This window comes from Callithrix jacchus, chromosome 6 (assembly GCF_049354715.1).
Source record: "Callithrix jacchus isolate 240 chromosome 6, calJac240_pri, whole genome shotgun sequence".
Lineage (NCBI taxonomy): Eukaryota > Metazoa > Chordata > Mammalia > Primates > Cebidae > Callithrix > Callithrix jacchus.
The window spans coordinates 153772219-153791532 of record NC_133507.1 but is presented as its reverse complement, the minus strand read 5'-3'; the positions used below and the strand labels follow the sequence as shown (position 1 = coordinate 153791532).

The window sequence follows — 19314 nt, the reverse complement described above, 5'->3', positions numbered from 1 at the left end:
TTCCGGGTTCAAGCGATTCTCCTGCCTCAGCCTCCCGAGTACCCGGGATTACAGGCATGAGTCACTGTGCCTGGCTAATTTTCATAATTTTGGTAGAGATGGGGTTTCACCATCATGGTCAAGCTGGTCTTGAAGTCCTGGCCTCAAGGGATCTGCCTGCCTTGGCTTCTCAAAGTGCTGGCATTATAGGTGTGATCAGAAATGATAATTTAATGGACTTGGTCTGTGAGGGAGTGGTCAAGGGTTACGCCCAGATTTCCGGCTTCTGTTATTATAAGTAAAACAGAAGAAGAATGGCTGAACTTCATTAACATAGTTTCCATTTGTTGTGGTCACGCAAAGTATATTTTCCATCTATTCCATTTAAAGACTAATAACAAAAGTAAGTCCTTCTTTGCTCTGCAGGGATAACTCTTCTGTGAGAAAGAGACTCACTGAGACGTTGAGAGCCTCTGAGTCTCCCATGTTTCTCCCCAGAGGTAACGACTATCGTGTATTTTGGTCAATTTTGCCTTTGTTGTTGATTGTTTTATCACATAGGCATATTTTTCTAAATAACCTAGTGATTGGTTTTGTGTGGGTTTCTACTTCATGTTTCTTCTGTTTGGGGGTTCACTGATCATTTTTATTTATTTTTAACTTTTTACTTTTTTATTTTTTACATTTCAGATGTTACCATTCTAAACTTTTTCATCGAAGGGTTTATTACGGCCTGTTATTTATTTGTTATTATTATTATTTTCATTTTTAAAAAAGTTTTTTTTTGTTTGTTTGAGACAGAGTTTTGGTCTCGTAGCCCAGGCTGGAGCACAGTGACCCGGTCTCGGCTCATTGCAACCTCTGCCTCCCAGGTTCATGTGATTCTCCTGCTTCAGCCTCCTAAGTAGCTGAATTACAGGCATGTGCCACCAGGCCCAGCTAATTTTGTATTTCTTGTAGACATGGAGTTTCACCATGTTGGTCTGGGTGGTCTTGAACTCAGGCGATCTGCACATCTCAGCCTCCCAAAGTGGATGGCTTGAGCCACCATGCCCAGCCACAAGAAATGTTTTTTCAGCGTTTCACTCTGTCAACCAGGCTAGAGTGCAGCAGCAAGATTTTGGTTCACTACAACCTCCGAGGCCTGAGTTCAAGCAATTCTCCCGCCTCAGCCTCCCGGGGATCTGGGATGACAGGTGCATGCCAACACACTCAGCTAATTTTTTTGTATTTTTAGTAGAGATGGGATTTCATCGTGTTGGCCAGGCTGGTTTCCAACTTCTGGCCTCAAGCCATTTGCCTGTCTCAGCCTCCCAAAGTGCTGGGATTACAGGCATGACCCACCACACCCGACTGGTTTATTACGGTTTTAATAAAATTTGGAAAAATTTTGAAAATAAGAATAATCAAAAGGACGGCTGGGTGCAGTGGTTCACAGCTATAATCTTAGCCTCTGGGAGGCCAACGTCAGAGGACTGCTTGAGCTCAAGAGTTCAGGTTAGCCTGGGTAACATTAAATGGACCCTGTCTCTCTCTGTACATATAGAAAAGAAAATCCCAAAAGGTAGAAGAAACCTAGGTATCCATCAACAGACAATGGAAAAACCAAATGGGGTCATACACCCAAGGGAATATCATGCAGCCTTGAAAAGGAAGGAGGCCCTGCAGAAGACCCTGCTACAGCCTGGAGGACTGTGAGGACATTATGCTCGTGAAATATGAGAGTCGCAAAAGAACCAATCCTGTCACCTGTAAAATAAGGTTCTTAAAAACAATAACAAAAGGGGCACATACACACGAACACACTTTCTGAGGTCCCTAGAGGAGTCAAATTCATAGACGGAAGTGGATGGAGGTTACCTGGGACTGGGGGAGGGGAAATGGGTTAGGATTAGGGCTGGGGTTGGGGTTAGAGTTGGAGTTTAACGGGGACAGAGCTTCAGGGCTGCAGGATGAGAACGTTCTGGGGATCAGCTGCACAACAATGTGCGTGTACTCAACGCGGCTGCCCTGCACACTTGGAAACGGTGAAGGAGGTGAGTGTGACGAACTGTGTTTTGTAGCACAATTCAGAAATTGGTCCGAGAAGAAAAGGCTCCTCCAGCTCCACCCGCCCCCGCTCAACAAAGCAGCCCTCCTCCACTCAGGCCTGCTCACCCCGAGCCCCAGGCTTGGTCCCCAGAGCCCAGGGTGACCTCACCTGCTGCCCAGCCTCTGCCTGTCCCACCCCACTCCCCACCACCCCCATGTGCCTCCCCTCAGGCTGAGCTTTTTGGGGTCCTCCTGTCTGCACCCTGCCTGGCTTCTCGATGGTTGTCCTGGGGCTCTAAGGGAAGATATTGCCCTTATGGGGCCTTCCTGCCCCCTGGTAGTTGCCCCCCTGGTTCCCGCTGTCTCCTGCTTCATCTTGCTGAGGTAGGAACATTCCTGGCTAAAGGTCAGAGGAGACTCACGAACGGGCAGGCCCTTAATTAATTCATTGACTCACTCCAAGGTCAAAGCCAGACGGGAGCTCTCACAGCCATCCTGTTTTTTTTCTCTTTTTTTTTTTTTTTGAGATGGTGTCTCACTCTGCCTCCCAAGCTGGAATGCGGTGGCACCATCTTGGCTCACTGCAACCTCTGCCTCCCAGGTTCAAACAATTCTCCTGCCTCAGCTTCCAGAGTAGGTGGGATTACAGGTGTGCACCACCATGCCCAGCTAATTTTTTAAAATTTTATATATAGAAGATGGCCGACCACTAACAGTTCAGGATTGTAGCTCCCAGTGAAAGCTCAGAGAACGAGACGACGCAACATCTTTAGACGAATTTTCGTCACTCACTGATTAGCCGATTCCCAGTGGAGGAGCCCCCACGGGTCACCGGCGTGACTCTTGTGGCTGCCGCAGCGGTTTTGCCGGCGTCTCAGCGCAGCAGCTCTTCATGCAGAGCCAACGGGACTGCTTCCCCTACTGACCGGAGTTTGGAGCTCCGGGAAGTCAGAGCCGCTTGTTGCGGACTCAGGAGGGAAGCCAGACCAGAGATTCCCGGGCAGAAGAGCACCATCAGTCTTACCGCTACTATTTAGGCTGCCACAGTGGGTTGCTCGGATCCCAGCACTGGGAATCAATAAGTCGGATGTCGACTCAGAAACCTAATTAGAAAGGCGGTTCATCTACAATGAAGGGGAAAAAACAGCCTAAGAAGGCCGAGTATACTCAAAATCAGAACCCATCAGCAACGGAACAAGCCCTGATGGAAAAGGACACATCAGCAACCGAACAAACCCTGATGGAAAAGGACTCATCAGTAATGGAACAAGCCCTGATGGAAAAGGACTGTGTTCCATTATCTGAAGTAGGCTTTAAAAGGTGGATGATAAGAAACTTCTGGGAGTTAAAGGAACTTGTTCTAACCCAATGTAAAGAAACTAAGAACTTGGAAAAAAGGTTAGATGAAATGCTGAAAAGAATAGACAATATAGAGAGGAATACAAATGAACTTATGGAGTTGAAAAATACAACACGAGAACTTAGTGAAATATGTACAAGCTTAAACAGCCGAATGGATCAAGCAGAAGAAAGGGTATCAGAGGTCGAAGACCAACTTAATGAAATAAAACGACAAGAATAGAGAAAAAAGGATAAAAAGGAATGAGCAAAGTCTCCAAGCAATATGGGACTATGTGAAAAGACCTAATATACGCTTGATTGGTGTACCTGAATGTGACGGAGAGAATGAATTCAAGGTGGAAAATACTCTCCAGGACATTATCCAGGAAAATTTTCCTAATTTAGCAAAGCAGGACACTATTCAACCCCAGGCAATACAGAGAACACCACAAAGATATTCCTCAAGAAGACCAACCCCAAGGCACATAATCGTCAGATTCACCAAGATCGAAACGAAGGAGAAAATATTAAGGGCAGCCAGAGAGAAAGATCAAGTTACCCATAAAGGTAAGCCTATTAGGCTTACAGCAGATCTCTCAACGGAAACCCTACAAGCTAGAAGAGAGTGGGGGCCAATATTCAATATACTTAATCAACAGAACTTTCAGCCCAGAATTTCATATCCTGCCAATTTAAGCTTTACATTTGAAGGAAAAATAAAATCTTTTAGGAACAAGCAAGTACTCAGAGATTTTATTACCACCAGGCCTGCTTTACAAGAACTTCTAAAAGAAGCATTATACACAGAAAGGAACAACCAGTATGACCCTTTCTAAAAATACACCAAAAGGTAAAGAGCATTAACATAAAGAAGAATTTTTATCAACGAAAGGACAAAATAGCCAGTTAATATCAAATGGCAGCAACCCTAAATTTAAATCGACCAAATCTCCCAATCAAAAGATACAGACAAAATCTAACGGTATATCCAAAGATATACATAGACTCAAAATAAAGGGTTGGAAAAAAAAAAAAAGTACCAACCAAATGGAGAGCAAAAATAAATAAATAAAAAGCAGGAGTTGCAATTTTCACATTTGACAAAATAGATTTCAAAGCTACAAGGATACAAGGGTAAAAGGATTAATGTAATAATAAGAGATCTTAACACCCAGATACATAAGACCCATAATGAGATTTAGATTCAACGAGACAGAAAATTGATAACGATATCCGGGACTGGAACTAAGATCCAGAACAAATAAACTCAGTAGAGCTCTCCATTTTAAACACACAAAATATACATTATCCACAAAATCTAACGATATATCTAAAGATATACAAAGACTCAAAACAAGGGGATGGAAAAAAACTCACCAACCAAATGGAGAGCAAAAATAAATAAATAAAAAGCAGGAGTTGCAATTCTCACACTTAATAAAATAGATTTCAAAGCTACAAGGATGCAAGGGTAAAAGGATTAATGCAACAATAAGAGATCTTAACACCCAGATACATAAGACACATAATGAGATTTAGATTCAACGAGACAACAAATTGATAACGATATCCAGGACTTGAACTCAGAGCCAGAACAAATAAACACAATAGAGGTCTCCATTTTAAACACATAAAATATGCATTAACCACTTTAAACACTCAAAATATTGATCGGCCATTATTGAAACCTATTTTAGGAATGAAGTAATATTCCTTTTCCCCTCTTTTTCTTTTCTTCCCCTTCTTTTTCTCTTTTTCCCTCTAAAAAAAAACAAATTGGCTTAAATTTTGATTTTTTTTTAGCTACATTAATTTAAACACAAAACTTTTTCCACAAAAAAAAAATTTATATATATATTTTTTGTCACTCAGGCTGGAGTACAGTGGTGCAATCTCGGCTTACTGCGACCTCCGCCTATCAGATTCAAGCTATTCTCCTGCCTCAGCCTCCGTAATGGCTGGGATTACAAGTGCCGACCACCACACCTGGCCAATTTTTGTATTTTTAGTAGAGACGGGGTTTCATCATGTTGGCCAGGCTGGTCTCAAACTCTGGGCCTCATGTGGTCTGCCCACCACGGCCTCCCAAACTGATGGGATGACAGGCAGTAGTCACCACACCCAGCTGAGGTTCGTTTCTAAATTGAAATTTTTGATAAACTGTAGATTTACTTGTAGTAGTAAGAGATAATACAAGAAGGCTGGGTGTGGTGGCTCAAGCCTGTAACACCAGCACTTTGGAAGGCCGAGGTGGGTGGAACACCTGAGCTCAGGAGTTCGAGACCAGCATGGGCAATATGACAAAATTTCATCTATACCCCCAAAATATAAAAAATTAGCCAAGCATTGTGGCATGCGCCTGTGGTACTGGCTATTCCTGAGGCTGCGGTAGAAGGATGGCTTAAACCTGGGAGGCGAGTTTGGGGTGAGCTGAGATTGTACCGCTGCACCCCAACCTGAGTGACAGAGTGACACAACATCTCAAAAAAAAGAAATGATAATACTAATCATATAAAAAAATGCCTTGGCCAAGTGCCATGGCTCATGCTTGTAATCTCAGCACTCTGGGAGGCTGAGGTGGGTGGATCACCTGAAGTTGGAAATCGGAGACCAGCTAGACTAACATGGAGAAACCCCGTCTCTACTGAAAACACAAAATTAGCCAGGCATGGTGGCGCATGCCTGTAATCCCACCTACTCTGGAGGCTAAGGCAGGAGAATCGCTTGAACCGGGGAGGTGGAGGTTACGGTGAGTCAAGATTGCACCACTGCACTCCAGCCTGGGCAACAAGAGCAAAACTCCATAAAAATAACACCTTTGCTGCTTCCCCTGTATCTAATGCCTGGCCATCTGCTATGCATCCTGTATCTCCAAAATGTTATCATTTCAACTAAGTTACATAAATGCAAACAAACAATGTGTGATCTCTTGGGAATGGCGTTTTTTTTTCACTCAACATAACTTCCTGGAGCTTCATCCAAGCATGGACCAGTAGCTGCCCCCTCTGTAGTGCTGAGCTCTATTTCATGGGATAAACACAGTGTGTTTAACCAATCACCTGTTGAAGGAAGTCTGGGAAGATTTCAGTTCTGGCTTTTATAAATACAGCTGAACATTCGTGGGTGGGTTTTTGAGTGAACATACGTTTTCATTCCTCTTGGATAAATGGCCAGTGCTGTGTGGTGGTTGCATGTGTAGTTTTTGGAGAAACCGCCAGCTTGTTTTGCAGATTGGCTGCGCCATTACGTGTCCACCAGCAAGTTGAGGAACCGAATTTTTCAGCATACTTGCCAGCGTCTGATGTTGTCATATGTTTTATTTCAGCCATTCTGATAGCTGTGTAGTGGGAAGTTTCTTTAAATGCTCTTCTTACGATGACCTTAAGTGATCCTCAGCTACAATTCGCCCTGGTTTCCTAACTCATGCTTGTAATCCTAGCACTTTGGGAGGCGGAGGCAGGAGCATCCCTTGAGGTCAGGCTGGGCAACATGGAGAGACAGCATCTTGACAAAAAATTTAAAAATGTACTCAGGCGTGGTGGTGCCAGCTATTTCAGAGGCTGAGGCAGGAGAATCACTTGAGCCCAGAAGGCTGCAGTGAGCCATGTTGGAGCCACTGTACTGCAGCCTAGGCGACACAAGGACATCCTGTCTCACAAAAGAAGGAAAAAAAAAAAAAAGAAAGAAAGAGAGAGAGAAAGAAAAGAAAAATGTGGCAATCAATGTAGAAGAGACTGCACTGAGTGGGGCTGTTTCCCAGATCCCAGGCTGGCCACACCTAAAAGTCTACCTCTAGGGAGCTGGGGGGAAGTGAAGGAACCAACAGGAATGTCATTCTGGATGTTGACCTGTGCACTTCCCAGGAGACAGCAATTCTGTCCTGGGTAAGTGTCCTAGAGAAATTTGGCACATGTCCCAGGAGGCAAGCACCAACGTGTACGAAGTGGCATTGTTTAAACAGCCAGACATCAGAAGAGCCCAAATGTTGATCGACAATAGAAAAGATGAAAGGCCGATTGCTTTGTCATTGGAATACTATACAGCAAAGGAAATAACCAGGCTTTTGTAACATCCAACAGATTAAGTGAATCTCACAGACATAAAGCTGGACAGAGATGCAAATCACAGAAGAACACGTCGGATAGAACACATCTTTCATGTATGTTGTGGCATGACCACAACTCCCAGCAGCCTCGACCTCCTGGGCTCAAGCAATCCTCCCACATCAGCCTCTTGAGTAGCTGGGACTACAGGTCGATGCCACCACATCCAACTCATTTTTTTGCATTTTTTGTAGAGTCAGGGTTTCATCATGTTGCCCAGGCTGGTCTCCAACTCCTTAGCTTAAGCTATCCTCTCACCTCAGCCTCCCAACATGCAGGGATTACAGGCGAGAGCCACCTCGAGGGGCTGACCCTCCGTGTGTGTGCGTGCACACGCGCGCGTGTGTGTGTAACACTCCTATGGCACTGAACTATTTATGTTTGTTTTTGCTGTGATATGATCAGATGATGTTCAGAAACAAGCAAGAAAAAAAAAAATGAGCCAAATCATTTAAGGACCTGGGAAACCAAACCCAACTCAAACCAGAATCAGAGTGCTCACATTTCAACCAAGGTGTGCACATAAGCAAAATGATCAGCCAAGTATGCAGAGCCGAAGGTGAGTTCACCAGAAAAGGCTTGCCTCATGGACAGAAGATAAATTCTGTAGAAACCAGAGTCCTCAAACCTGAAGGACACCTTTACACTAGAAAGTGTTTGCCAAAAGCAAAGAAAAGGAAGGAAGGAAGGAAGGAAGGAAGGAAGGAAGGAAGGAAGGAAGGAAGGAAGGAAGCCAACATTTTTACTCCCAGGAGGGATGTAAGGTCCTTTGTTTAAGGGAGCCTTATAATCAAATCAGATCCAGGATAAAGTAAAAAGGAACTGACCAAAGGGAGGAAGTCTGAGTATTCGAGGAAGATTCACCAGAACAGAAAAGCAAATCCTCCAAAGGCAATCTGCAGAGGGCTCAGTCAGCACTGCATTCAATTCCAGGAGATACTTATTCATCCAAGATGCATTCACTTCGGTCCCACTTCTGGCACCACTATGTGATGGATACAGGAAGACTCTAAATAAAATGAACTTTCTTTGGGAATAGGTATTGCAATGGGAATAAGCAGGCCATAGGAAACTATGTGCGGATTTAGGGAGGTGAAGGAAGACAAAGGTTTTAAGGAAAGAGGAGGATCACAGGTTTGCTTTGAGATATTTATCCTTGGCTACAATAATCAAGGACATGAGTGGCAGCAGTCTGAGGCTGGATAGGTGGTTGCTGGGCAGATGTCCTTGCAGAAGTATTTTTTTGGTGAAAGTTTAGGAAGGCCTATGTGCAAGGTGGAACTGGGGCCTGGACCACTGGCATCACCCACTCACCCACAGCCTTGGCTTCCCTTTTGGAGACACTGCAGGGGAGCCAAGGAGTTGGATTTCAGACCCCTCTTTATTGGCAGTCTGTGCAGCATGACCAGAACTGTGCATTCAGAGGCTTAACCCAAGTCACCTCCCATAGGTCAAAACTGCTGTGCTAAAAAGCAAAAAAAAAAAAAAAAGAAAAAGAAAAGAAAACTGCTGTGCTCTGGTCAACTGTGCATTGGTACCATGGGAGCTGCGCTGGCATCCCCAGGCCTGCTTCTGGCAGGGCTCTCCGTTGCTCTCCCTGGATCAGGGGCTGGGGGAAGGGGATGAGGCCAATCAGAAACCCAGACGCCCCCGGGCCTGGACGGAGGAGTGGGGGGATTCCCAGGAAGACCAGCAAACTCTCTGGTGAAGGTGCGCTCTGCGCAGGCGCTGTGAGGCTGCCCAGGCGCTCCATCATGCTTTAGAAAGAGTCCTCCCTGGGCGGTGCTCCAGGCTGTGGGCTGGGCCAAGACAGCCCACAGCTGCGTAGCTCCAGCCCCTTTCTACCCGGCTGGTGCGCAGCTCAGAGTGGGGACGTGGGATCCGAAGAGACCCCTCCCAGGAGGACCCGCTGCCCTCACTAGTCCCAGAACGAGGCTGGACCGGTTGCGCGGCGGCAGAGAAGGCGGCGGGCGCTGGGAGACAGCAGACGCTGGCGCAACTCTGCTCAGGCTCAGGCTCCTAGCGGACCTGCTAGGCTCGGTCCTGCTCAGGTGCGCACCTGCAGGGTAAACGGTGCCGAATCCCTGCAGAGGTCGCCTCCATCGCGGCAGCTGCGCGGAGCCTCCCGGCTTCTGCGTAATGTAGGCTGCGGCTCCCGGGCTCACCTCTCCGGCCCCGGGAACTGCACCGCGCGGCTCCTGGACTCGGGGCTCATCCGAACAGCTTGCGCCCCACGGGAGGTGAAACTTCACGTTTGGGTTCTGGGGAGAACCTTTGAAGCCAGGAGTGGCTCGAGTCTCGGACACAGGAGGGGAGTGGGGGACGGGGCGCGGAGCCGGTCTCGGGATCTCCATCAGGGCGGTACAGGGAGTGGGTTGTGTGTCCGAGACCTGGGGCGTTGGCGCTGGCCCTTGGGGAAGGGACAGGTGGGCCGTCGGCCCACCGAGCAGAAAGAGCCAGCGAGCCGGGTTGAAGTCGTCGATCCTGCGCACTTCCTGAAGGACAAAGTTTGGACGCTTTGTGGAGCGTCTGTCTGGGTCCAGCGCAGAGAGCTGAAAGTGCCGCACAGGACGCCCCCCTGACCACACAAACTCATTCCAGCCTCCGTGCCTTCCCCAACCCCACCCGGCCTTGGCTGGGACAGGTCGTGGACAAGAAAGGCGAAGGGAAGAGGGACGGCCTTTCAGTGAAGGCCCACTAAGTGCCAGGCCCCGTGCCCGACGCCTCCCGCTTCCCATAAGAGCCCGCTCAATCCAGCGACCCGCACGTTTGTGCAGGGAGGGGGACGGGGAAGAAGACTCCACTGTGTACGCGGGGGTGGTGGCGCCGCCGAGCTCTCCTTGTCCCCGGTATCCGCAGTGAATCAGGCCCGCGGCTGGGGCCTCTGCACCCAGGCCTGCGTCTCTCCTTGCGGTGCCCAGGAGCCCCGTCGTGGTGCGGCGCCTTCTGAGCCTGACTGCTTTTCCCGCAGCTGCGGCCCCGGGGCCATGCAGAGGCCCACGAGGAGGCCGGCGGCCACGCGCATCCCGTAGCCCAGGTGGCCCAGGGCGGCACCTGGGTGGCCTTGGCGCCACGGAGCCCTCGCATTCGCTGACGGCGCACTACGACGAGTAATAGGAGGTCAAGTACTTGAGCCGTTGAGGCGCCGGACCTCCCTGCCCTCAGACTTTTCCCAGGGCTGAGCATCACCTGCCCCAGGTCGGGCTGCAGCGCCGGAACCTGCGCAAGGTGTGTCTGCTGTCGGGGCTAGTGTTCGCCGCAGGCCTCTGCGCGATCATGGCGACAATGCTGGCGCTCAAGCACCTGGGACCGTTCGCGGCGGGCGGCGGCGCCTGTCCCGAGGGTTGCCTGGAGCGCACGGCCTTCGCTCGCGCCGCTCGCTTACTGGACGCTGACCTGGACGCCTGCATCGACCCCTGCCAGGACTTCTACTCGTTCGCCTGCGGCGGCTGGCTGCGGCGCCACGAGGACAAGCTCACCTATGGCACCATCGCGGCCAACTACAAGCAGAACTAGGAGCGCCGCCCAGAGTTAGGAGAGCGCCTTCCTCCGCTGACTGCCTCGACCTGCGCGACCTCCAGCGACCGAACCCGCGGCCCATGCTGGGGGTCATCGAGGACTGCGGGGGGCTGGGACCTGGGCGGCACGGTGGAGCACCTGGGGGTCGCGGAACGATGGGACCTCAACCGGCTGTTGTAAAAAGTGCCGGGCGTGGACAGCGCCGCCGCGCTCTTCTAGCTCACGGTCTCCCTGGGCGATGGGTTTCGCGCTACGTCATCCGCGTGCGTGCGCCCCCCCCCACCCCAGCGCCCCGCCAGCGGCCACGGACCTGGGGCGCAGGGGCCTTGCCCGGGGGTCTCTGCGCGCCGGAGGAGAGTGCAAGAGACAGGAGGAAGGGAAAGCGGGGGGTGGGGGGGAGCGCACAGCGGCAGAGCGGGGGAGGAAGGCGTAAGTCATTTATTTCCCTGGGGTAATTGCGGTGTTGAGCAGCCATTTCCCAGCCCTCTGGCAGGCAGTGAGGCCGGGGGCGGCGCACGACTATGTATTCAAGCTTATGTACAAGGCATCTGAAGTCGAGGCATGGAAAGATACTGAGGCACTGTGTGTCTGTTGTTTGTGCGTGAGACTGTAACTCCTGGCCCTGAAAACCGGACGAGGAGTAGAATGTGTGATGAGCGCTGAAAACAGCCTCCTAAGAATGTGGTCTGAGTGCTTTCACAAGGCCTTCTGCGCCTCATGACCCGACTGCCAAAAGCCATCTGGTGGGTGTTTGTACTTTAACAAGCCCTCTCAATAAATACTTGGCGGACGGATTTTGGGGCCAGAGCCCCTCTCCACCCCGCTCAGCTGCAGTTGTCTGAGTACTTCATTCTCCGGGTTCACTGCAGCTAAAAGCTGTGGTGGTGACCCCTTTGAAATTACCCGTGGAGAAGGTCGGCTCATCAACTTTTGTACTAAAAATACCAAAAAATTAGCTGGGCGTGGTGGCGCCAGCCTGTTATCCCAGCTACTCAGGAGGCGGAGGCAGGAGAATCCCTTGAACCCGGGAGACGAAGGTTGCAGTGAGCCGAGATCGCACCATTGCACTCCAGCCTGTGTGACAAGAGCAAAATTCTGTCTCAAAACGAAAACAAACTCATGCTAAGGAAAGCGTATATTTTTTAGCAGAAGTTTGAAAATATTTTGACACTTGATTTTGGGGTCAACAACGTGTTGGACTCATAAACACGCATGCCGACACAGGAAAAGGAAGCTTGAGAACAGAATGATCTCGTTTCAGAATAATCTGGTTTTTGTTTTGTTTTGTTTTTTTGAGACGGAGTGTTCTTGTTGTCACCAGGCTGGAGTGCAGTGCAATCGTGCGATCTCAGCTCACTGCAAGCTCCACCTCCCGGGTTCAAGTGATTCTCTTGTCTAAGCCTGTAATCCCAGCTAGCTGGGATTACAGGCACCTCACCACACCTGGCTGATTTTCCTATTTTTAGTAAAAATGGGGGTTTCACTATGTTGGCCAGGCTGGCCTCAAATTCATGACCTCAAGTGATCCGCCTGCTTCGGCTTCGCAAAGGGCTGGGATTACAGGCCTGAGCCACCATGCCCAGCCAGAATAATCTGTTTTTAAAACGTCTCCATTTTTAGAATATAGACATCCGTGGGTATGAGCGCCCATAAAAACATACACGTGAACATGCAGCTCCTCCCCATTTGTTAGAAAGAGGGACTTCCTAACCACATGACAGCTGGGAAGACAGAAATCCACCAGCTGGATTTTACCAGAACCTTTGCAAATGTGGTGGGTGGAACGTAGCAATGGGTATGATGATGTAGTAAGGCCAGGTAAAGGTGTCTACCTTCTGATCACCTCCCGTGATTTTGTGACAGCCACTAAAACCTAGAATTGAAAAAAAAAAAAAAACTGTCCTGAGAGAGCCAGGTCCTTATATATATATTCAGACAGGGTCTTGCTGTGTTGCCCAGGCTGGAGTGTGGTGGCACAATCTTGTTTCACTGCAGCCTCCACCTCCCTGGGCTCAGTTGTTTTTGTAGAGATGGGGTCTCACTATGTTGCCCAGGCTGTTCTTGAACTCCTGGACTCGTCATCCTACCTCCTCTTCCTGCCAAACTTCTGAGATTGCAGGCAATGAGCCACTGTGCCTGGCAAATAGATGTTTTACAATGTTAAATCAATTTTCATAAGCAAGGAAATATTCAGTCATGCTGCAGAGTTTGGCATAATCTTGGCTCACTGCAATCTCCTGGGTTCCAGTGATTCTCCTGCCTCCGCCTCCCAAGTAGCTGGGTGCCCACCACCATGGCTGACTAATTTTTGTAGTTTTAGTAGAGACCATGTTTTAGTTTAGAACGATTTTGGTTTCACCATGTGGGCCAGGCTGATCTCAAACTCCTGACCTCAGGTGATCCTCCCACCACAATCTCCTGAGTAGCTGGGACCACAGGCACGGGCAACCAGGCTTGGCTAATTTTTGTATTTTTGTGATAGTGTAAAATTTGCTGGAAAATGTGCTTGATTTCACCTTTAATTCTTTTCGGTTGGGCACGATGGCGCACACCTGTAATCCCAGCACTTTGGGAGGCCAAGTTGGGCAGATCACCCGAGGTAGGAATTGGAGACGTGCCTGGCTAACATGGTGAAACCCTGTCTCTACTAAAAATACAAAAACTAGCCAGCTGTGGTGGCATGCGCCTGTAATCCCAGCTACTTGGGAGGCTGAAGCAGGAGAATCACTTGAACCTGGAACGTGGAGGTTGCAGTGAGCTGAGACCACACCATTGCCCTCCAGCCTGGTCAACAGAATGAGAGTCTGCCTCAAATAAAAATCTTTTCAGTGTTCTCTTGGGGCGGGTGCAGGACTCACTAAGTACGGCTGTGCTGGGATGGGTGCTCCAGAATGCATTAGGAGGGAAGTCAGAAACACCAGAGCCTGCTCCTTCCCCAGCTCTACCGGGGCCTGCCGCCACCCCGTTCTCCCACGACCAGACCCTGCTTCTGGCAGCAGCCAGAGTGCTCATTTCCCAGCCAGGGCGGGTCACAGCCCCCTCAAAGACCTCCAACCACACCCCACTACTCAGACTTCACAACCCCCCCCATACCTCCCACCCTTTGACCCCTCTACCCACCCCACCCTCTGATCCATTCCTTGGCCTCCCAGAGCACCTGCTGGCACCGCCTCAGGGCCTTGGCACTGCTGTGCCGCCTTGCTCAAGCCCCACTCTGTGCAGGTCTCTTGCTCAACCGTCTGCTCCTCAGCAGCCCCTCCTGGCTGCGTTGTCCACCCCTCCAGACATTGTGCCCACAGGCACTCATGATTTTTCTCCTAGGAAGTAGTACTGGCATTACATTGTCTAACACTTCCTTTTATTTATTATTTATTTTGAGATGGAGTCTCACGCTGTTGCCCAGGCTGGAGTGCAGTGGCACAGCCTCAGCTCACTGCAACCTTTGCTGCCTGGGTTCAAGTGCTTCTCCTGCCTTGGCCTCCCAAGTAGCTGGGACTACAGGCATGTGCCACCACGCCTGGATAATTTTTTGTGTTTTTGGTAGAGATGTGGTTTCACCATGTTATCCAGGATGGTGTCGATCTCCTGACCTGGTGATCTGCCCGCCTCGGCCTCATGAAGTGCTGGGATTACAAACACTTCCTTTTATTATTGCTTTGCCTCGGAGGAGAACAGAGCCCCCCGGGAGGCAGGGGAGTCTTCCTTGTTGAGAAATCTATGCCCAGTGTCCAGAGACCTGCGCTGCAGAGGGACCTTGGGCTCTGGGCTGCTGCCCTGCACCCAGATCTTCTCAGGATCTCCTTGGATCTCAGTTGGGTGCTGAAATGGGCATTTGGGGTGGGAAACATCTGAGCAGTTGTGATTTGGGGTCCCTTGGAGGGGTGCAGGGGTGTGGTATTAGCCCAGTGGGGGCAGCCGAGGACTGTGTCAAAATCCCCCTGGGGACCTCCACCCCAGCAGCCTCCTTGACCGGCAGGGTGGCAGGAAGCCACGCTTCTCCAGGCATCCTGATGCTCAAAGTTCTCAAGTCCCACAGGTGATTCAAGGACTGAAGCAGAGATCAGCGAGGTTCGGGGCCTGGGTGCTTCTTTTCCCCAGGAAGAGAGCAGAGCCTGCCTGGTACTCATTGGGCTGTAGGTGGGGGCTGGATGGCCTGAGCCCCTTCCTTTCCTGGGGTGCAGGCAGCCTCAGGACACAACCCTTAGTCCCTGGGGTTGGGGCAGGGAGTCTGGGAGAAGCCAAAGGGCAGGTTTGGTGTGGGGCTCAGTCCCCAGGGGGCACGGGGAGGTGAAGGTTCCATGGCTAGGCATCTGTGTGGGGACTCCAGGGGGGACAGCTCAGAATGGAGGCCTGGCAGGACCACTGGAGGTGGGGAACAGAACTCCGGGATGGGGAGGCAGGAGCCCCAGGGACAGGGCACTCAGGGAGCAGCGGCCGCCCCCAGCAGCAGCAGGATCCCAGCCAGCAGGGGAAGTGAACCTGGGACCGCGGCCGGCCCCGGGTGCGCAGCGTCGGTGGTGCCCGCAGGGGGCGCCAGGTCGCAGTCCTCGTAGGGCTCCAGGCAGGCGGCGAAGGCCAAGACGTGCGCTATGAAGCTCTGCTCCTGCACGCCATGCACCAGGTGCGCCTGCGGGCCGCGCGCGAGCACCGCCACGTCCTCGCCTGCGTGGGTCTCTTCGTCTAGGAGCACTGCTGACTGCTGCCGGTACTCGGGGCTCCCTGTAGGAGGGTTCAGTTCCGGTAGGAGGGTTCAGTTCCAGGCAGACAGGAGGAGAGTCCTTCCTGCCAGTCCCCCATCCTTGGCGCCCTAGTCCCCCTGAGAGGGCCACCCCGCAGCACTCACCGCTCTGGCTCTCGGTAACATCCGGCCGGGCACCGTCTTTGAGCACGTAGCCGGGACCGTTTCCATATAGGAGAGCCGTGTAGGCCTTCCCGTCCCGGGCCTCGCCGGGGGCCAGCCCTGCAGAGAGAGGGGTCCCGTGGTTGAGCTGAACACAGCTGTGGAAGTGCCTCCCATGTTCTAGGCACCGCCACCTTTTGCCTGGTCCGGAGCTTAGTCCCTGAGACCCTACAGGGCAGGTGCCAGCATTGCCTCTATTTGACAGAGGAGGAAACTGACGCTCAGATTTCACCCACAAAATTTATGGGGCAGCACCTGCCTTTCTCCCCAAGCCTACCGTAGACAGAGCTCCCTCGCAGCGGGTAGCCACCAAAGGAGAAGACGTGGGAGTGGTCGGCGGTGACGAGGGTCAGCGTGTCCTCCTCGCTGGTGAGCTGGCCCGCCCTCTCAATGGTGTCGTCAAACATGATCGTCTCAGTCAGTGCCCGGTAAGCCCTGCTTTCATGATGACCATGGTCGATGCGACCACCTGCAGGAAGGCCAGAGGCGGGTGGTGCTTGAACCTGCCCTGCTCCAACCTCCTGCTCCCACTGGCCAGGGGCCATCACACACCCTCGACAAAGAGGAAGAATCCTCGGGGGTTCCTGCTCAGCAGGCGTAGGGCGGCCTCCATCATCTCCATCAGGGAGGGGTCTCGTGTGGAGTCTCGGTGGATCTCATATTTCATGTCTTCGGGCTCAAAGAGACCTGTGGGACAAGGGATCCCGTGGTGACTGGGAGGCTGGGGGTGGGAGGGTGCTGGCAGACCTGCACACAGGCTCAGAAGGTGCTATCTTAAGCCATTTGAGGGGTGCCAGGGCAGGAAGGGGGTCATTACCCATGAGGTGGGTCACAGACAGGTCCAGGGAAGCCTGCATGAGCTCAGTGCGGTTCCACACGTACCGGGCACCCTGCAGGCACACAGCCAGGCCTCAGCCCACAGCCCCGAGCCCTACACCCCTGCTGTGACCCCGCACCCACCAGCCCCCATCACCTGGTGCTTCGCCAGCCATTCCTGCACCAGGTTCTTCCCGTCCAGCCTGATCCCGTCATGGCTGTAGTTATGGGGGTACTCAGGGTCTGGGGTCCCCATTCGAAACATGTACTTTCGGCCTCCGCCTAGGATCACCTGGGGAAGAGGATGGGGCAGGTCGGTTTGGGGACTGCCTAGCCCTGTGCCCCCTCCTCATGCACAGACCCTGGCTCCCCTCCCCAGGGCTGTGGGAAGGGTCTCGCCAGGGTTGGACCTTCTACGTCTCCAACCTCCAGACCCTGCTGGCCCAATCAGGCTGTTGGTTGCCTGGGTCTCAGCTGGTGCCCCCTGCTACTGTCTGCCCAGTCCCAGATCTTGGCCTTGGGGTCTCACGTCAATGTCCATGTTGGAGACGAGCTGCGTGGCGATGTCCCGGCAGCCCTCCCGGCGGACAGAGAAAGGCATGTTGGAGTCTGAGTACCAGTTGCGGTTCACCGTGTGTGCGTAGGTACCGGCTGGCGAGGCGTGCTGCACCCGTGTGGTGGTCACCACTCCCACTGACTTACCTGAGGGTGACAGAGGTCAGGATACCCAACACAGGTCTGTGACCCGGCCCTGACCCCGCAGTGGCCCCAGCTCACCTGCCTTCTTGGCCCGGTTCATCACGGAGACGACCTCGTTGCCGCGGGTCGTGTTGCACTGGTTAAAGCGGGCGGCTGCGCTCAGGCCGATGGTCTGGAAGTTGCCCTTGACCCCGCACAGGTAGGCCGTGGCTGTGGCTGCGCTGTCTGGCACATGCTTGTCTACACTGTATGTCTGGGGACAGAGACTCTGGGCTCTTCTCTGGGGCAGGCACCAGACCCAGACCATGATCTCTGTCCTCTGGGATTGCAGCTGCCTCCAGCTCTTACTCCAGCCCCAGCAGTCTAGGGTCCCTCCCTCCTCCCGCCCTCCATAGCCAGGATTCCTCTTCTCTGCTTGGAGGACTCCGAGGTGGGCCAGCCCTCACCTTGGACAGAGCCACGTATGGGAAGCGGTCCATGGCCAGGGGTGTCTCAGGCCCCGGTTTGCCCTTCTTCTGCCCCTTTAGGATCCTGGCGGCTGTCACCGTAGACACCCCCATCCCTGAAGGAGCAGAAATGTGTGAGGCTTGGGCCCCAGGGCTGTCCTGGAACCACCAACAGTCCGGGTGCTGGGGCCGTGAGGGCTGGACAGCCTGGCTCACTTACCATCGCCCAGGAAGAGGATGAGGTTCTTGGCGGCTGTCTGTGCGGGCTGCAGCTTCTTGGCAGCATCCAGGGCCTCGGCTGCCTGACGGTTCCAGAAGGCCGGGTTCTCCTCCTCAACTGGCCAAGGGGAGAGCAAAGATCAGGTCAGCCTGGGCTGGGGGTGCCCCGTGTGTAGGGGCAACGAGGGGAGCCTCATCACCTGGGATGACACCCAGGGAGAGCTGTAGCCTCAGGCCCAGCAGCAGCAGCAGCAGCACCCAGGGTCCCTGCATGTCTGGAGGGAGCAGGAGAGTGGTGAGGCGGGAATACCAGGTATGGAGTAGCAGCTGCACTCCAGGCTGCCTGGGTTTAAATCTGGGAGATCTGTCCCAGCCTCTCCCCTTGTTGCCACCTTGACCCTTCCCAGCCTCTTAATTGAAGCTACACTGTCTGAAGGGAGTGGCAGGGTGTGGCTGGGCTGGGCTGGGGTCCTGAAACAGGCAGCTCAGGGCGGGGCCAGGTGTCCCCCAGGGAAGGGTGGGGTGTTGGGTGCAGATGCCATCTGGGTGAGTGTGGTGTTCCCCCTGCAGCCAGGAGCCCCCGCTCCCCCACTCATTGTCCTGTGTGGAACAAGACACCCTGTCACTGGTTCATTCACCCATTGATTTCTGTATTTCCTGGGAGCTGGGGCCAGGCTCTGTTCTGGTGCCAAGAGGAGGGGAAGCTGGAGACACACAGCCTGGGCCAGGGCCTGGGTTCAGCGTCCTGATGACAGGAGCCTGGGCCATGCAGGAAAGGGCCTCATGGGGGCCTTGCTGCCCTGGCACCCCCTTGCTCCATCATCTGGTCTTGGCCTGGACAGGTGGGGCTGGCAGAAATCTGGACCCAGAGCTCCAGGGCTGTGAGCCCCTGTGAGGCCAATGGTGACAACACTGAGTGGGGCCAGGCCAGTCTCGCCCATTGCTCACATGTTGTGTATGATTGTGTGTGTGTTTTCGTGGGTGCAGTCACACGATGTTTGGATGATGCAGGTGGGGTAGAGTCCAGCACCCTGGGCCACCCAGCCTGGGCTGCGTCTTCCAGAGCAGCTTGTGCACTTGAGGTTGACCCCTGTTCCCTTGCACAGGTAGATGGAGCTGGGGCGAGTGTTTTCCATGGGCCCTGGGCACACCCAGAACTGTAGCCTCTCACGTGGGGCTCTGATGTTGTGATAACCTCAGGCTGACTTAGAAAGTGTTTCTCCAGTTCACATATCCCCCCATCATTTTTTTTCTTCCTCGC

At 52.5% G+C, this 19314-nt stretch overlaps 1 protein-coding gene across 1 annotated transcript; it reads right to left on the bottom strand.

Moving 5' to 3' along the window:
* Window positions 1–14330: 14330 nt before the first annotated feature.
* On the bottom strand, window positions 14331–18326 carry ALPP (alkaline phosphatase, placental). Its single transcript, XM_054258044.2, has 11 exons — window positions 18254–18326; window positions 18055–18171; window positions 17835–17950; window positions 17467–17641; window positions 17219–17391; window positions 16847–16981; window positions 16691–16763; window positions 16426–16560; window positions 16151–16342; window positions 15817–15933; window positions 14331–15692 (listed from the first exon to the last, which is right to left on the bottom strand). Exons 1-11 carry the CDS (start codon window positions 18324–18326, stop codon window positions 15394–15396), a joined length of 1605 nt encoding a protein of 534 aa, XP_054114019.2. The 3' UTR covers window positions 14331–15393.
* Window positions 18327–19314: the final 988 nt, after the last annotated feature.